This window comes from Papio anubis, chromosome 19 (assembly GCF_008728515.1).
Source record: "Papio anubis isolate 15944 chromosome 19, Panubis1.0, whole genome shotgun sequence".
Classification (NCBI taxonomy): Eukaryota; Metazoa; Chordata; class Mammalia; order Primates; family Cercopithecidae; genus Papio; species Papio anubis.
In genome coordinates, this window is record NC_044994.1 from 58,622,838 (window position 1) to 58,641,618 (window position 18,781).

The window sequence follows — 18,781 nt, forward strand, 5'->3', positions numbered from 1 at the left end:
AGGTGCCAGAGCGGAACAAAGATGAGAAACATATACTCTTTACTTTCCATTTGCTTATTATCTAGCAGGAAATAATGCTTCTAATAACAGCATAATAGTAATACAGCACATATTTATACAGTGATTATTTTGTGTCAGTCACTGTTCTAGGTGCTATTTATTTCTCAATAATTTACAAAAACCTCATGAAGTTGGTGAGGTCAACAAGGGCTTATGCAGGATAGCATTATACAGTGTGATGGATACACATGACCGTGAGTTCATGTAGTATCTGTGCTCTTTAAACGTGGGCTTTTTGGACTTTCACTAGAACTCTTTGCTCTTTACTTTTCATGTGTAATAATATTGTCTTAGTCTGTTTGGGCTACTATAACAGAAATATACGCTGGATGTTTAAACAGCAAATATTTATTTCTCACAGTTATGGAGGCTGAGAAGTCCAAAGTCAAGATTTGGTGTCTGATGAGGGCCCTCTTTCTGGTTCATACACAGCCATATCCTGTGTCCTCTCATAGCAGAAAGGGTGAGGGAACTCTCTGAGGTCCCATTTATAAGGGCACTAATACCATTCATGAAGGATCCACACTCAAAACCTAATTAAATCCCACAGGTCCCACCTCCTAATAGCATCACCTTGGGATTTGAACGTATGGTGGTATAATTTTGGTGGTATTTGGGGGGCGGACACAAATATAAAATGCAAAAGAAACACTAATCTTACATTTTTTAAAATGCATGTTAAAGTTGTGTTTGTGTGTACAACTCTTTGTAGTTAGCTCTTAATATAAAAAAAGTTTTATTACATAGGTAAGGGGATTATGGAAATGCTTATTAAGAAGGTGATAGTCTCTAGAAAATTTCTCTGAGAGGAATGACTAAGTTATGTGAGAAATAAATACAATTTTTGAATCATCTGAGAAAGAAGGAGCAGCAGGTGATATATACTAGAAGAGAGAAAGTGTACGGGATGCTAATCACTTGTAATGTTAGCCTTACCATATTGGGCTCCTTAGATGAGAGACTGGCAAACAACTGCCTGCCTATTTTAGCCCAGCCCAGGAGATAAAGATGGTTTTATATTTTTAAATGATTGGAACATCTCAAAACAAGAAAACTGTGTCATGATACGTGAAAGCCATATAGAATTTAAAATCTGAGTTAACTATCAAAACATTACTATTTGCAAACAATCATATTTATTCATTTTCATATGGCAGACAATGTATGCCCTGCAAAGGCTAATAGTCACTAATACTTACACTTCACAAAAAAGTTTGCAGACCCTTGCCTTACACAGAATTCTTTTTATTTAATCTTTTTAATTATTTTTATTTAATCCTAATTTAATTATAAATTTAATTATAAATTTAAAATTAATTATAAATTTAATTATAAATTTAAAATTAATTATAAATTTAAAATTAATTATACATTTAAAGACTACTTTTGTACTTTGGAAACTAATACAACAAAAAAACTGCTTCTTTCTTTTAGTGTCTCTAACACAGATGTCACTCAAAAAGTATCTACCGGTCTGTATGTCCCTTATTTGATTCCAGACTTGAAGTGGTGAAGCCACAGAGTCATTCTGGGAATGCTAGAGACGCTAAAAGAGAGAAGAAGCTTTTTTTTTTTTTTAATCCTGGTTAAATTTCCAATTATGTAAGTATCCACTTATACGTATAATATGTTTGGCTGTGTCCCCTCCCAAATCTCATCTTCAATTGTAGCTCCCATGATTTTCATGTGTTGTGGGAAGGAACCAGTGGTAGATAATTGAATCATGGAGGCGGTTTTCCCCCATACTGCTCTTGTGGTAGTGATTAAGTCTCATGAGATCTGATGGTTTTATAAGGGGGAGTTTCACTACACAAGCTCTTCTTCTCTTGTCTGCCACCATGTGAGATGTGCCTTTAACCTTCTGTCATGGTTGTGAGACCTCCCCAGCCACGTGGAACTGTGAGTCCATTAAACCTCTTTCTTTTGTAAATTGCCCAATCTCGGGTATGTCTTTATCAGCAGCCAGTAAACGAACTAATACAATGTACTTTCAAACATTGAGATAATTTATTTAGAAATTACTTTTATTTTTTTCTATTTCTTTCTTTAGTGTCTTTTCTCAATTGTTATTATTCTTCAAGTATAATCTTAATAATTAATTCTAATCGTTATGGACTATATTACTTATCTAGAAATCAACAATGAGAAATCAAATAAAAAGTAAATTTTACTGTAAAACTTTATTTTTTATTCAAATGCTTAACAGTCTTATTCATCACACTGTTCCCCTCTTTGAAAACTAGATCCTGGCATATTCTGATGTGCTCTGAAAATAATTTTGTGAAGCAATTCCTTTTGTCTGTAATCTTGATTCATAGACTTTCGCATGAATTCTTTTATTGCTTTATTTTCATAATAGCTTTTAGGCAACCAATCATCATGCATAATGCTGTGTTTCATCATGACTTTTTAGCATCCAGATGTCTATACCTCGTGTTACTGCCTTTTAGACACATTTAAAAAAATAAGTTGCTATAAAAAATTGCATTCATTTCTGCAGTAAATTTTAAATTATTCTTTCATAAGGGAGACAAACTTTTACTTGAATACAGAAATACTTGGTATGCCTTTTGCTAATGTGAAAACCTGAATAAATAAAGTTGTGGTTTTGCATTGATTTGAAAGGAGCTGACAAATGGGATTTCTAAGCATATTCTTTTACATACAGACACATCATATTTGAAAATAAGTTTTCTCTTATAGTTAGTAATTTTTATAAAGAATATAAGGACAAACTGAGATTATTATCCAAACTATTTACAAGTATGTTTTGATTTCTCAGTAGATGCCTTTAGGTAAATGAGAATGCTTCTGAGAAGTGTCCCCAAAATAAAGGTTGGAATTTATATATAGGCCCAAGAAAATTTTAATGAATAGGTCAGGTTTCTTGAGAGGAAATTTGCATCAGAATCACCTGATGAGCCTTCTAAAACTATATCTGCCTGTGCCTCATCCTGCACCTGCTGAATCAAAATCCCTTGGAAGGGGCCACACATGATTTAGAAGGGTCTCTGGTAGGTTCTGATTCTCACCTTTGTTTGACCACCATTGGACAAAACCAACTCTTAGATAATAAAAAACCAAAAAAGTTAGCCTCATAAAAATATTACTGAGTTTGTTAATACAATGTTGTTATGGCAGTATTTTCCATGTGCCCCAACATTTTTATGTAAAACCTTAGATAAGAATTGAAACTTTTTCATTCTGGAGCAATTCTATAAAGTGTTTTTGTGCTCAAGAAAAACAATATACCTGACTATATTTCTTCCCTTGTCTCTCACTTTGACCAGCAGGATTCTTTGGGTCAGATATATAGTTTAATTTTCAGCCTCTTGTACCTGAATATCTGTGTTCTAATTTTTGTTGTTGTTGTTGTGTTAATTCAAGAAAAGGAGGCTCAAGAATGTATTAAGACTCCCCTATGTATCAAAAGCATTTTAGGTACTGGGAGTAAAAGTGATGAACAAAATGGTCAGGGCTTCAAATCTAGTGGCTAAGACAGATGTTAAATAAGCATTTTAGTAAGTACAGTCTGGTCTAGATATTGTAAGCCTATTTTCTGTATTGATTTATACACTTTTTTTTTCATTTTTCTTACTGAGAGATAAACCATGGGATCTCTTTAATATTTGTGTGCAAACATACATATATATGTATATATTCTTATATATATATATGTACACACATGTGTATATATGTAATGTGTATATATATATATTTTTATATAAAATGTGTATATGTGTGTATATATGTGTTATATTTTATGTAGCAAAGTGAATATGCACTGTACACAGTATGGGATATATGATACATAATACAGTATGTGTATATATATCCTATTTTATACCTATTTTATACTTATGTAACTATATTGTTTTATTTATTTTGGTTATCACATCCTTTGTGGGTTAAGTTGGAATAAATGTGTGCCTGCATATATACACATACGTACACCCAAACATATAGTGAATGAATTAGAATTACAATTCTCAGTATTACATATTAGCTCACATTTCATAATGTTTTATTTTTATATACTGACAACTAAGTAAAATATGTATTATATTTTGCAGTATTCCTATGCAGTTCTTTTTTTAACTATTTTTAATTATTTTTGTTTTACATCATTAAATGTAAAAAGAATTTGGGGACAGTTTTGCAGTGGTGAGACTGAAATTGAAAGTCATAAAAAGCTGTTACTTTCTGTATCCACTGAAGAAAAAGGAGCATGTTATTGTCACAAACAACGTCTACATGTTGTGTATATGATTTTTATTTTTCAAAGATGATGCTGTGCTAGTGCAACTAGTTTAATTGTCCTTATAACCTTTTTCAGCTCTCATGTGGTTTGAGTTGTTCACTAATTTTTAGGAAAATTGTAGCATGTAAATCCTGTTGGAAAATTAGATACAGTGTAAAGATTCTGAGATATAACTGTTAACCTCCTAAAATAGAGACCTAGTGTTGTGGGAAGTCAGGGACCTCAAACGGAGACCCCAAGGCTGGAGCTGAGGCAAAAGAACACAAATTGTGGAGATTTCATGGACATTTATCACTTCCCCAGTCAGTACTCTTATAATTTCTTATGCCTGTCTTTACTTTAATCTCATAATCCTGTTATCTTCATACACTGAGAATGTACATCACCTCAGGACCACTATTGTACAAACTGATTGTAAAATATGTGTGTTTGAACAATATGAAATCAGTACACTCTGAAAAAGAACAGAACAACAGCGATTTTCAGGCAATGAGGGAAGATAACCGTAAGGTCTGACTGCCTACAGGGTCAAGCAGAATAGAGCCATATTTTTCTTCTTGCAGAGAGCCTATAGACAGATGTGTAAGTAGAAGAAATATCACTGAATTATTTTCCCAGCAATGAATATTAATAATTGAGACTCTGGGAAAGGAATGCATTCCTGGAGGTAGGCCTATAGACGGCTGCTCTGGATTGTCTGTCTTATGCGGTTGAGATAACAACTGAAATACACACTGGTCTCCTGCAGTACCCTCAGGCTTATTAGGATTGGGAAATTCCAGCCTGGTAAATTCTAGTCTGATCGGTTTGTCTGCTTTCGAACCCTGTTTCCTGTTAAGATGTTTATCAAGACAATGCCTGCACAGTGGGACAGAGACCGTCATCAGTAATTCTAATTTTGCCTGGCCTTGTGATCTTTATTGCCCTTTGAAGCATGTGATTCCTTGTGACCTACTGCCTGTTCGTACACCCCCTCCCCTTTTAAAATCCCTAATAAAAACTTGCTGGTTTTATGGCTCAAGGTCATCATCACGGTCCTACCAATATGTGATGACACCCCCAAAGGACCAGCTGTAAAATTTCTCTCTTTGTACTCTTTCTCTTTATTTCTCAGATTGGCTGACACTTAGGGAAAATAGAAAGAACCTACATTGAAATATTGGGGGCTGGTTCCCCCAATAATCTAGTATATTTTGATGGAGGAATAGTGAAGGCAGACATGATGGGTGCTTCATGGAGAAGAACTGGCCATGTTTGCAGATTGAACAACCTCAGGATGGCACACTTGCCCCTGCAACCACACTTTGAGTGCCCTGAAAACTCAGAATCCTAATGGAGTACCCAAAATCACTGACCTTTAAATGAGAAATTCAATAGAAAGTGATGTTTTTCTTAATTTTTAAAGTACACCGTGGGTAGTACAGTTAAATCACATGGTGGAAGAATATTACATTGAAAGTCCCTGTTGGAAAAATATAAATTTGACCAGTTTTTCTTTCAAATAATATTCCAAAGACTGATATCTGTCTGTTCATGCAGCGTATAGCAGCAGAGTGGATGAAGTTGATTCAGAAGCACTAACCATTGTTTGTGAGCCAGGAAAGCAGCAAGAATTCTGATTGGCATTGTTATTTATTATTTTTGAATGCTGATGGTGCATTTACATGACAGAGTCTTTCCTGTGCTTATTGACATTCATAAATGAAAAGGCTCTGCTTTGCTGACTATTTAACCGGTAATTTAATTTTCCTAATGACTTTCTTTACAGGAACTGGATTTTGAAGCCAAAACAAGTTACACACTACGGATAGAAGCTGCAAATAAAGATGCCGACCCCCGCTTTCTAAGCTTGGGTCCATTCAGCGACACAACAACCGTGAAGATAATTGTGGAAGATGTGGATGAGCCCCCTGTGTTCTCTTCACCCTTGTACCCTATGGAGGTGTCAGAAGCTACCCAGGTTGGGAATATCATTGGCACTGTAGCAGCTCATGACCCAGATTCTTCCAATAGCCCTGTGAGGTAAAAAGTCATTGCTCTCCTTTTCTATGGTTTTACAAACAGTGCATCTTTATTCACAACTCTTGTTTTATGCTATGATGCTTCTTTGTTCATAACAAATAAAAAACTATATATATATGTATATATATATAGAGAGAGTTATAGCAGCAGAGGTAAAACAGGATTAGAAATATACATTTTACTAACTCAAAATCGTCATCTGATTATCAAGGCCATTATCAATGAGCCATGTTTTTAGTCATCCATTATTATCTACAAGCCATAGCTTATGTTTCTATTCAATTGATTATCCTGAACCTATTTTAAAGCAAAGCATGTTCAAAAATGAAGCGATGCATGTTTTAGTTGTAGGATACATGCATATGTTAGAAAAATAATTATATCAGCAATTCAAATTAGGGACTAATTTGAAAACAAATCATTTTATTGATATTGGTCTACTTGAACGATATATATTTGTTCAGTTTAATATTTCCACTTAAAAAATTTTTAAAAACTATCTACATGTAAAGACTATTAAGAATATCCTTTCAGTAGTCTTATATCAAGGCTAGACACTGTTATAGCCAGATAATATCTTTAATACTGACACAATGGTGATATATAAGCATTTCAAAATATGTCAACCTTACATTTTGCACTTTTTAGCTATAATTTATAATCTGAGATCTACATGTGTTTTTGTGTGTATACATGTGTTTCTATGAGACTTATTTGTTTAAGTTAACATTATAAAAAATAGAATATAATTGAAATAAAATGTCTATTGTATTATATGTCTTATTTGGGTTTGTAAGTGAAATACTTCACTTTTCAACATAAAGGTTTGATTTTGATTACAAAGACTATAAGGTAAAAAAAGAAAAAGAAAACACAATGATTATTTTATATTCAGATATGTTCAATTATAAGCTATCTACAGATTTTTAGATTTAAATAATATTTAACAATGGTAAGTGCTTTTCAGCTAACTTTTGAGATAAGTCTGGACTTTGACTCTAAATTATCATGAAAATTACTTAATATTTGTTGGTTTAAAAAAGCCCATAATGTTGTTTCTTTCTAAACTAATAAAGTGATTATATACATTTATACACACACACACACATATTTTAAAGTAGTATATATACATATATGTATGCGTGTATGTGTGTGTATATATATAGAGAACCTTGTAAAGGATTGGTATAGAATAATAGTTATTTAAAAAATGAGATCATACATATTATGTCCTTATCTAGACAGCAATTTCAGAATGTATTGATGATTATACTGTTTTTAATGTGGTGATAATAGACCATTTCTGAGAATATAATCTGTGCACAAGAATATTTATGAATCACAAATATAGCAGATAGAATAAGCCTTCCCCTCTTCTCTGTAATTGCCCTGCCTTCATGGTCAAGAAAATTTCCTGACTGCAGTTCAGCCCCACATACCAAGTTATATTAATTTGGGCAAAGATGAGTGTGAGTTTTGTTATAGCATTCCATCTCTTAGTGAAACCTTAAATCTCTTGCCCTCATGAACAATCAACCACAGCACAATTACTGGCATAGATTAGCTGCTTAGGACAATTTGGTTTTTGCTTGAATCATTTAATTTAATGGAAAGAGAGACATGCTTTCATAAAGTTGGAGATATGGAGAAAGAAAGACATTAATATATATCATAATTTACTACTAAAATGAATGATGGAGCCAGGTGGGATGACAAATGCCTGTAGTTCTAGCTACTTGGGAGGCTGAAACAGGAGGATCACTTGAGACCAGGAGTTCTAGATTGCAGTAAGCTACAATTGCACTTGTAAGTAACCATTGCACTCTAGCCTGGACAACATAGTGAGACCCCTGTCTCTAAAATAAATAAATGAATAAGTAAAATGAAAGGATTTAAGAATATTTTCATTGATTGCATTGATATTTTTATCCTGTTCAAATTCTTTATTACCCAGTCCCTTGTTGTCGTTCTGTTGAAGCCTTTCATAGAAAATATTTCACTTTTTATAGTATTTTTGTTGAAAAAATGTCAATGTTATTATATAATAATTTGAAGAATAAGAAGGAATAGAGGGCCCAAGTGGAAGGTGACTTGAGAAAGAGCAAGTAGTGACTAGAGAGAGATGAAGTGAGCTCCAGGTCTGTTCTCTGAAGGACAGAGGTCAAAGGCTGAAATTCTGATTTTGGAAGTAAAAATCTCTGTGGTCTTTATCAGTGAAAGAGTACCTACCCAGCACCATATTTTTTACCCCACTTTCATTTCCTTAAAAGTAATGACGGTGACCTGAAAGTTCAAGTTAGTATTAGCTTACATTGTTATCTCACAAATAGAGAAATAGACAGACTTTGTCCCCAGTGAATTAAACTTTTATTTTGAATATATGAATATTTCTTTTGCATTTGTAGAATTAATTTCTTGAGTCACATTTAATACTTACATACTTGAAAGTTTTTACATGATTTTCATAAGGTCAGCACAATTATTTGCACCTTTTTTTTTTTCTGCATTTGTCTTTCTCATACTTCTCTTCCTCTATCCTTTAATATAATATCCCTTAAGAGGCCAGTCTCTTTATTTTATAATTTGTTGAGTCTGCATTACTCTCATGCATTCTCTTGAAGACTGGTTTCCTTCCCAGCACTGCTGTTTGTGGAACGACCTAGGAGATGTCACCTTGCTTCCTATGTTTTTGTATTAGCCAGCAAAAAGGAAAAGTAACTGATGCTTTATCCCAGGATTTTCTGATGATTGACTAAGAGAGAGAAAGTAAATGAAGCTTTTAAACTGTGAATCATGACTTAAATATTACCATGTATTATCCTTATGTATTGCTATTATTATAGGTTATTGTGTTTTCATGCCATTTTAATTCTGAGATTAATGAAGTCAGTAAAAGAGACATAGCATTTTATACGCAACCATATTGGCAATCTATATTGCAGGTTGTTTTGTACTCATACATATTCCAAAAGATATAACATACTGTAGGGCTTTTTGATGAATATAAACATGTATTTGCATTAGGCACTCCAATAACTATCAAAATGTAAATCCTGTCTCATAATATATGTTTAACATAATAAAACATATGTTAATAGATGAATAAATAGCAGTCTTCTGAGGTACTAGGAAAAGTGAATCTCCAGATTGAGATGGAGCATGAGGAGTCTTAACAATTGTGAGCTTTGTGCGTTACACCTTTAGCAATATTGTAGTTCTTTGAGGAATGAAAAAGCATTATTTGTTTTGTTGTAATTGTTTAAAATTAGACCAGTAGGGTTTGACTTGTAAAATAATATAGCCAATGGGATGATTAGTTTTGAATTTATTGACATTATTTGTTGTATAATACTGAAATCTAGCATATGTCATTTATGTTTGTAATATTTTCTGATATATGAGGCAATAAGTTAAAATTCTAGAAAATATATATTTAGTTGCCCCCAGCAAGGCAAAGTTGATATTGTCTTCCTACATGATCCCTGCTTTGCGCAGCATTTTAAAATGTCTACCTACTTTACTGAAGTACCAACCAAGCATAACTCTTCTCTGTGAATCCTTTAAAAAAGACTGGGGCACCTACATGACTATTGGAACCTGAGCATTTTGATGTTCACAAGTGTAGTTGTCATAGATGGAAAGATTAAGCCGCAAGTCCAGTAAACCACCATTTCATGTACACTGTACTGTCCGTTTGTGGCAGGGGGTGGTATGTGGAAATAAAACCATATGTAAACTAAAATTGCAGTCAAAGCCAAGGGTGGAAGTTAGTTGATACTTGAGAATACTTAGAGGAAAATTTTTTTTTTTTTTTTAGGAAAAATGGGTAATTGAGGGCAAGCATGTTTCTGGCTTGTTATTTGATAAGTAGCTGTTTATCACATCATGTATTTTGGCCCTAAGTACTCAATATTGGGCTTTATCTCTTGAACTTGGAAGGACAGATTGTGGTCTGTTGATTCTGGTCATGTTTCTGAATGATAGAAACTTCACTTCTGTGTTTCTCATCCAAGATGGTAAAAGCTGTAAGAAGAGCCTAAAGTCTAGAGGATTTGACTCATTTTTCATGTCAGCATTGGCAGACTGATCAATGACTGAACAGGCATTCATTAAAAACCTGTGTTATGCAAGGCACTGGGGAAATGCTAATGAGAAAACAAAGATAAATAAAACATTTCCTCTGACCTTAAGGAACTTATAATCTGGATGAAGTAATAAGATCTCATAAAAGTTAAACAATATGGGGAAAAATATGCCAGCACTGTAATATGGCAAATTGTAAGATAAATAATCAGCACTCCAAGTTCAGGCTGTGAGATTTCATGTGAAGGAGAGGTAGAGTAAGTAGGGCTTCAAGGGATGGCAAGATTTGGACAAGCCAAGAAAACATCATGCAAAATACATTTATGTTTTATTTGGTTATATCTTGAAAGCCTAGTACTAAATTATGAAATAAGCAAATTCATTTCTGCAGGCATCACAGCAAACCCAAAGTTCCTATGCTAAAAATGACCAATGAAATGGAACATGATATTATTACAAATAAGATCAGATATGAATACAGGAAAAGAAAAAGTACTAGGCATCATTTTAAGCATTTCTAATAATCTAATTATAGAAATATGTTTATATTTATGTTAAAGGATTCTTGGATAATATTTACCTGTGGGCTTTTTCAACATTCCTGGTATTGTATACCCTCACATAAAAACTGGTAATAGTATATCAGAAATTCCTTTTTGTGACTAGTGTGAACATACTTGGAGTATTTGAATAATTCAATGTGTATTTTTTGAGTAGCTTGTATTAATGCATTTATGTGCACATATGAAATCTAAATTATTTGTGAATATCTATTTTATTCTAAGAAAATTAGCAAGCTGATAACATAACATACAGAAAAATAATAGCAGCAGTAAAACTGATTAACTTAAAAAGTAGCGGATATTAAATCTGTGAGAAGACTATAAGCTGTACTCTATTTCAAAATACTGCTCATTTTAGCATAACTACCACTAAAAATGAAAAAAGAGAGTATATGTTCATGTCTGGTGAAAACATAAAGTGTTTTTGTTAGAGTAGTGTACTTACTATCCAGAGATAATTTTTGTAGAGTTAAAGTTTCTAGGAAATGCCTAATTTATTTGAGCCATCTTTTTCTCTTCTCTTCTCTTCTCTTCTCTTCTCTTCTCTTCTCTTCTCTTCTCTCTTCTCTTCTCTTTCACCCAGCTGGAGTGCAGTGGTGCAATCTTGGTTCACTGCAACTTCCGCCTCCCAAGTTCAAGCAATTCTTCTGCCCCTACCTCCCAAGTAGCTGGCATTACAGGCATCCGCCACCATGCCTGGCTAATTTTTGTATTTTTAATAGAGACAGGGTCCCGCCGTGTTGGCCAGGCTTGCCTCGAACTCCTAACCTCAGGTGATCCACCTGCCTCAGCCTCCCAAAGTGCTGGGATTACAGGTATAAGCCACCACCCCGGCTGTTTTCTCATGTTTTATTATATTGCTGTAGAATTACAAAGCTCTGCTGTCAGCGAAGCCTTTCTTAGTTACCTTTTTGGAAGACTCCAGGTTAAATAAATTCATTGAAAATTACATTTGTTCTGATTTGTTTCTTACAGTATTTTTCATATCTAAAATACTTATTGAGGGCTGGGCACAGTGGCTCACATCTGTAATTCCAGCGTTTTGGGAGGCCACGGCAGGTGGATCATTTGAAGCCAGGAGTTTGAGACCAGCCTGGCCCATGTGGTGAAGCCCTGTCCTTACAAAAAATACAAAAATTACCCAGGTGTAGTGGTGCATGCCTGTAATCCCAGCTACTTGGGAGGCTGAGGCAGAAGAATCTCTTGAAATCAGGAGGTGGAGGGTGCAGTGAACTGAGATGATGCCACTGCACTCCAGCCTCAGTGACACAGTGATGCCCTGCCACACACACACACACACACACACACACACGTATATTAAAAATATAATATATAATTTATTAAATAAAATACTTAATGAAAAGTCACATTAATAAAGGAATACCAAAATTCAATGTTCTTGGTGTAAATGGTAGAGAATTATTCATGGGGTTAAAAAGTTAGGGAATATTACTTTTTATCATGTACTGTCCTCTTAACATTCTTTAACTGTAATCAACAGAAATTGGCCATGGTTAATTAAAAAAAGAAAGAAGTTTATTGGAATAATTGGGTATAGCTCAAAGAATCAAAGGAAAAAGTTGAATGACCAATCTTCAGAAAAGGAGAGGAGTAGGGTTCCTCTGTAAGTACTTGTAGCAGGCTCTTCAGAATGTGGCAACTGTGATGAATCAGCTGCAACTCTTTTCTTGCAGCTCTCTGTTTAAGATTCACATTTGCTGCAGAGGTTTTGTTTGTTTTTGTTTTTGTTTTTTTGCATATATTGATATATGTGGCCGTCTCTTCTCCAAAACGTTCTGGACCTCTTGAGTGCCATGAAGATTGCATATGAGATTTGAAAAAGTTTAAAACCCTAAAGGAAAATTATGTTGACGTAGTCAGAAGAGGGGTGAGCAAGGTGTCTGCTATCATTAAGTTCAGAAATCAATAGGTCATTTTTATTCTTTTTTTTTTTTTTTGAAACAAGTCCTCACTCTATTGCCCAGGCTGGAGTGCAGTGACACAATCATGGCTCACTGCAACTTCTACCTTCTGCGCTCAGGTGATCCTCCCATTTCAGCCTCCCCAGCAGCTAGGACAACAGGCACATACCACCACAGCCAACTAATTTTTTGTAGAGCTGGGGCTTTGCCATGTTGCCTAGGCTGGTCTCTGACTCCTGAATTCAAGCATTCCACCCACCTCGGCCTCCCAAAATGCTGGGATTATAGGCGTGAGCCACAGGGCCCGGACTCAATAGTTTATTTTGAAGTTTACTTATCATTAAATTCCTAAGAGGCAAGCATTATTATTACTATGTTCTTAGAAGTAAATACATCCCTGGCCACATAGTTAGAAAATATGGTTCCAGGATTTTGGTGAGGTCTATATCAAACCTGTACGATCCTTACAGCAATCCACATAGACACATGCAAATGCCCACACACATACTGACAAACTTTATAGTAGGTTAAATTTTCAATTCAAATTATTCATCTATTTCAATTGATGAAACTTGCTGATGCTTTTTTATTACATTATCTTTTGCCACTTTGGGAGTACTGATGATATATTTGTGTTAATCTAGCTCACTCACCCCCACTTTCTGTTTGTGAACACTGATATGCAAATTAATAGCTGGTGATAAGAATGCTACCTGTGAATATAAAGAAGAACATTTTAATTGATCTCTTTAGCTTATCAAATAGCTGCAGGATAATCACCGGTATTCATTAGGGAATTCATTTTGTAACAGATGTTCAAACACTGAAGACACACAGATGTATGAGATATGGTCTTTTGCAGAAACCCTCTTGTTGTGTAGCTGTAGAAGAGATCTTATATGAAAACTCATTTTAAAAAATTCAGTGTTAGATCTGAAAATGATAATTAATCTTGTAAACCTTTCTCATTGAGCAAATGAAGAAACAGAAAAAGCACAGATGAAAAGCCCCAATTAGTACAGTAGGTTAGTGACAGGGTCATGGCCAGAAACACTGTCCCTTAATCCTCAGTCTATGGTTCCTGGTGGTGTAGCACAAGGAACATTTGGTAAACTCCACGGATCACACACCCTGCAGGTTTTCTTTAAAAAGCATGACTTCTGATGTAATTGGAAAGGCATGCTGCTTTAATGCTACTAGTTTGTCTTCTTCAAGGAATAGCAGGACTGAAATAATTGGAAACGAGGAAAAACAGGGATACAGAATGACCAACATGAGAAAAGGCACAGAATTGGAGATGTGTGTGGCATATATTTGTTCACCAATTAATACATCAGTTTGACTGGTTATGAGTGTAGATAGGAAAGCAGAGGGGGGAAAAAAAACCAAATAGAAGCTGAATTATATAGATGTAGGTGGCTGAAACTACAATTAATGTATATGCAACATAGTATGCTGGAAAACTGGCTCAAATAGTCATGATTCTAAATCTTGGATCCAACCCCCAACTGTGAAATTTTAGAGTCCAGTATTGAAATAACCTCAATAATAACATATGCTTGCGTTAGTTAGAAATTGTGCTTGGCTAGTAGCAGCAAAGCTTAACACTAATGACATACTAATGAGAAGTCGGGAGCTATGCTCTCAAGGACTGACACCTTGGCAGTATAATGCCATCAAGAGCCTTGGCTTCATTTTTTAAGCACTTGTCACCGCTTATTTACAATATGGCTTCTGGATCTCTTCCATTGTGTTTATGCCTCAGGTGAGAGAAAGGGGAAGGGCAGAAATCAAATACCAGATAAATTAACAACTATCACTCATGCTTTAAGGAGTTTTTCAATTAGGCTGTAGGCTAAAAATGTATTTTGTACTTCATTTCCCAAAACTTAAATAAAAAGACACCACATCTACAAAGGAGGCTAGCAAATATAATTTTTCAGCTGGACGTATGGCTGACTCTAACAAAAGCACAGTTCTCTTAACAGGACGTAAGAGAAATATAATTATTAGGTATGCAAATGGAAGTTTCTGCCACTATATGACTTTTCATATTTGTTTGAGAATTAAGGAAAGAAGGTAAACTACATTTTAAATATTACATCCTGCAAAGAGAAAAGTTCAGAAGGTGGGGTAATTTGGGGAAAAGGTTGATAAATTTGCTCATAGATGTATCGAGATTGTGTTAGTCATAGTGCAGGCATCTATAAAGCAGTGTACACAAATCTCAGGAACTAGTTTGAGACTGGATATTGAGATACAGAGCTGTCAGCATAGTAAGTGGATGGGGCAGAGGCTTAACTGCTGTTGCTCAAAAATGTGGAAGTGATCTCTCTGATTGTTCACTCCAACATACACTAAAGGTGGCCAAGTATTTTAGGCTGTATTTTGCAGAAGCTAGAGAGATTGTTCTAAGTCCACATACCACTAATGGCGTCAGAAGTTGCACTGTAGTTGGTGGTGGTTCATGATTAAGAAATCACGTATCCTCATACTTCTAGTTCAGCCTTCAATGAACTCAGGCAACTGCATTTCTCAAGTCCCTGGGCCAGTCAATCCACAACATCAAATAGTGTGTCCTTCCAGACTTCTTTTAGGGCCTTTCTTCTCTTGACTCAATGAGCCCTCCCACATTACTAAGGCAGAGATATTTTACACTTCTCATTCTAAAAAGTATCTGTATTTTCTTTATTTTTCTTACCTAAGGATTTTTTTTTCTCAAGCAACTTTATACATTAGCTAATGCTTTATACAACAACTTAAGGTTTTTGCATGTCCAGAGGGACTGGTAGAAATAGGAAACCCCTTTAATACTAGGTGATCCCAAGTCCTTGTCATTAAGAAATGTAATAACCACCAGGACCGTTCTGGATTGTCAGTCTAAACCTCGTGTTTGCCAAAGCATCCCATGTCTTCTCAAGTCAATACCTTTCTGCAAACATACCCTGACCTCCTTCATAACAACTTCTTAGTTTCTTCCTCAATATTTATTATTTCAGTTGCAAGTTTAAAAAAATTATTTATGTAATGTATTTCCTGAAGTATGTCACTTGCAGGTGCTCAAGAATAATTGCCAAATGCATAAATGAATAAATGGAAGACATAAGGAAATTATAACATCATAAATTACCATATATATATATATATGCTATTTAGTGAGATCTAAGTGGGAATTATAGTTATTAACAAATACACACAATTTAGAAGGGGGGCCAGACGTGGTATGTGGTTCAAGCCTGTAATCCTAATACTTTGAGAGGCTGAGGCAGGAGAATTGCTTGAGCCTAGGAGTTAGGGACCAGCCCTGGAGGCATAGTGAGACCGTGTCTCTAAAAAAAATACAAAAATTAGCTTGGCACATGGCCCACGTGTGTAGACCTTGCTCCTTGGGAGGCTGAGATGGGAGGATCACTTGAGCCTGAGAGGTTGAGGCTGTAGTGAGCTCATGGTTGCACCACTGTACTCCAGCCTGGGCTACAGAGTAGATTTTGTCTAAATAAATAAATAAATATATCTATAGGGGAAGCTGCAGAATTTATAATTCAGAAATGATAAATATTTGAATGATAGAAACTTTTGTGGCCTACGTTTTTTCAAAACAGATAGAGAAGGCCTAGGTTATAACTAGATCCCTAAATTATTTGTGGTTTTCTGTGAGGCAAATAGTGGTTGGAGACATTTAGCATATTAAATAAATTCTCCACTTTAATGTTTTTTATTCTAATGCTAAGATCTTTGAGACTATTGATAAGAGAGGCAGGTGTTTTAGTTATTGACTTTAGCCCTGTGGGGAATTTCATGAATTCATTTAGACCGATGTCTGTCAAGTTCAAGGCCTTTTTGCTTTTAAGAATCTAGACATTTATTTTTTCATGAATATTCAAACATTATCTCAGTTATTAACTTAGAGATTTGACAAAGAGAACAATTCAGGCTTTAATATTGGCTCAATTGATGCATGAATGTATGGGTTCTAATCTCATTAAGTTACAGTCCTCTTATCAAACATTAATATCAGCTGTCATATTGCCATTGAATATTACTTACATAGAAGTGTATTTTATATATGTATATTGTTTGCATACATATATATGTAGTATGTAAGTATGTGTATATATACATATGTATACATAGATACACACATAATCCTGTTCTAAGTAAACATATTCCACCCTGTATCTCACAGTAAATGCAGCTATGAAACCTGGATAGAGTGGAGCCATCAGAACTCTGAAAAGTAAATATTAGCAGGTAGTTTAGTGAATAAGGGTACTACAAAGTATCTCCAAACCTGTGATGAGTTTACCATTATTTTCCCTCTACTGTCCCCTGTCCTGGAGTAATAATTAGAAAAACATTAGCAGAATAAATCCGAAGCAAGATGAAGAAATAAAACAATAAATATAAGAGCAAAAAACAATGCATTTCAAAACAAATTATACAGAAATCAATAAAATTAAATGCTTGTTTTTTTGAACAGGCCTAAATATTGATAAACCTCTACCAACACTGAAAAAAAAAAAACCAGAAAAAATGATAAATATTAAGAACAAAAGAGGAGATGTTACAGACCCTGCAAACATAAAAAACAGAATAAGAAAATACTATAAACACATCTACTGACATAAAGTTTATAATTTCAAAGAATTTGGGCAATTTGGAATAAATGGATCAATTATTCAAAAAGTGTTAACTCTCAAAACTCAACATGAAATAGATAACCTAAATAATCCCATAACTATTAAATAAATTATAATTTTAGTTAAAAACTTTCTGAAAATGGAAATATTTGAGCCCAGATCACTTCAGTGACAAATTTTTACCAAACACTTAAAGAAGAATTACCAATTCTACACAGTATTGTTCAGGAAATATAAGAAGAGGGAATGCATCCCAACATTTTTACACAGCCTTATTCTTACTACCAAAACCAGGTAGATGTAGTACAAGAAAAGAAAACTTTGATCAAGACTTTCATGCAAATATTTTCCACAGAACATTTAGATAACTCAATCAAGCAATATATAAAAGAATAATTCACCATGATAAAGTAGAGTTTATCCCAGAAGCATAAGATTGGTTTAATATTCAGAAGTTCATCAATATAATTCATCATATTAAGAAATTAAAGAAGAAAAAACACACTGTCAGATAAATTGAGAAAAATGGGGGAAGCTGGCTCTCCTGCCATGAGGACACTCAGGCAGTGCTGTGAAGAGGAGTCCATTTGGCAGCACCAGCTCGCCATCCATGCCATGCACATGCCATCAATGTGAATAAGACACTTTGAAACTGGATCCTCAAATCCCGGTCAAATCATCAAATCACGGTTGACCCAGCCAACATTGACTACAACCTTCTGTGAGATTAAGAGCTAAAACTGCCCTACAAACACACTTTCAAATTCCTGACTCAAACAAAATAAGATGTATTATTATTATTGTTTGATGTCACTAAGTTTGATATATTACGATGTAATAGGCATATATACAGGAGGATTAATAATGAGGGCTCATAGTACATAAATTGGTAAGAGAGATGTGAGGAAATAAAGGCAAACTGATTTTAAGAAAATGTTGCTAGTGTCAATAAACTGTAGATCCCTGTCAGGATGGAGAATTGCTGGAGTAGGACGTGGTGAACAGAGAGTAAGATGCTTGAAGTAGAGTTTCCAACAGTGATGCGTATATTAGAGCTGACAAGTCAAGGGTATGTTCATAAGAATCCATGACAACTGGAGTAAAGGAGCAAATCAGGAATCAAGAAGGTGAAGAACGTGAAAGACCATTATGTTTAATGGATCATGAGTGTAGTTGAAGCAGTTACTAATCATCATGTCTAAAGTGGGTGTATGCTTTTTTTTTCTGTTT

General features: G+C 34.6%; 1 protein-coding gene across 3 annotated transcripts in view; it reads left to right on the forward strand.

Moving 5' to 3' along the window:
* CDH7 (cadherin 7) overlaps nucleotides 1–18,781 on the forward strand; it is a 135,807-nt gene that overhangs the window by 84,246 nt on the left and 32,780 nt on the right. For all 3 annotated transcript variants that reach the window (XM_021930206.2, XM_021930207.2, XM_021930208.2), the window contains exon 7: nucleotides 6,090–6,343. In XM_021930206.2, coding sequence (XP_021785898.2) covers nucleotides 6,090–6,343 — 254 coding nt within the window. The remainder of the gene's footprint in view (nucleotides 1–6,089; nucleotides 6,344–18,781) is intronic.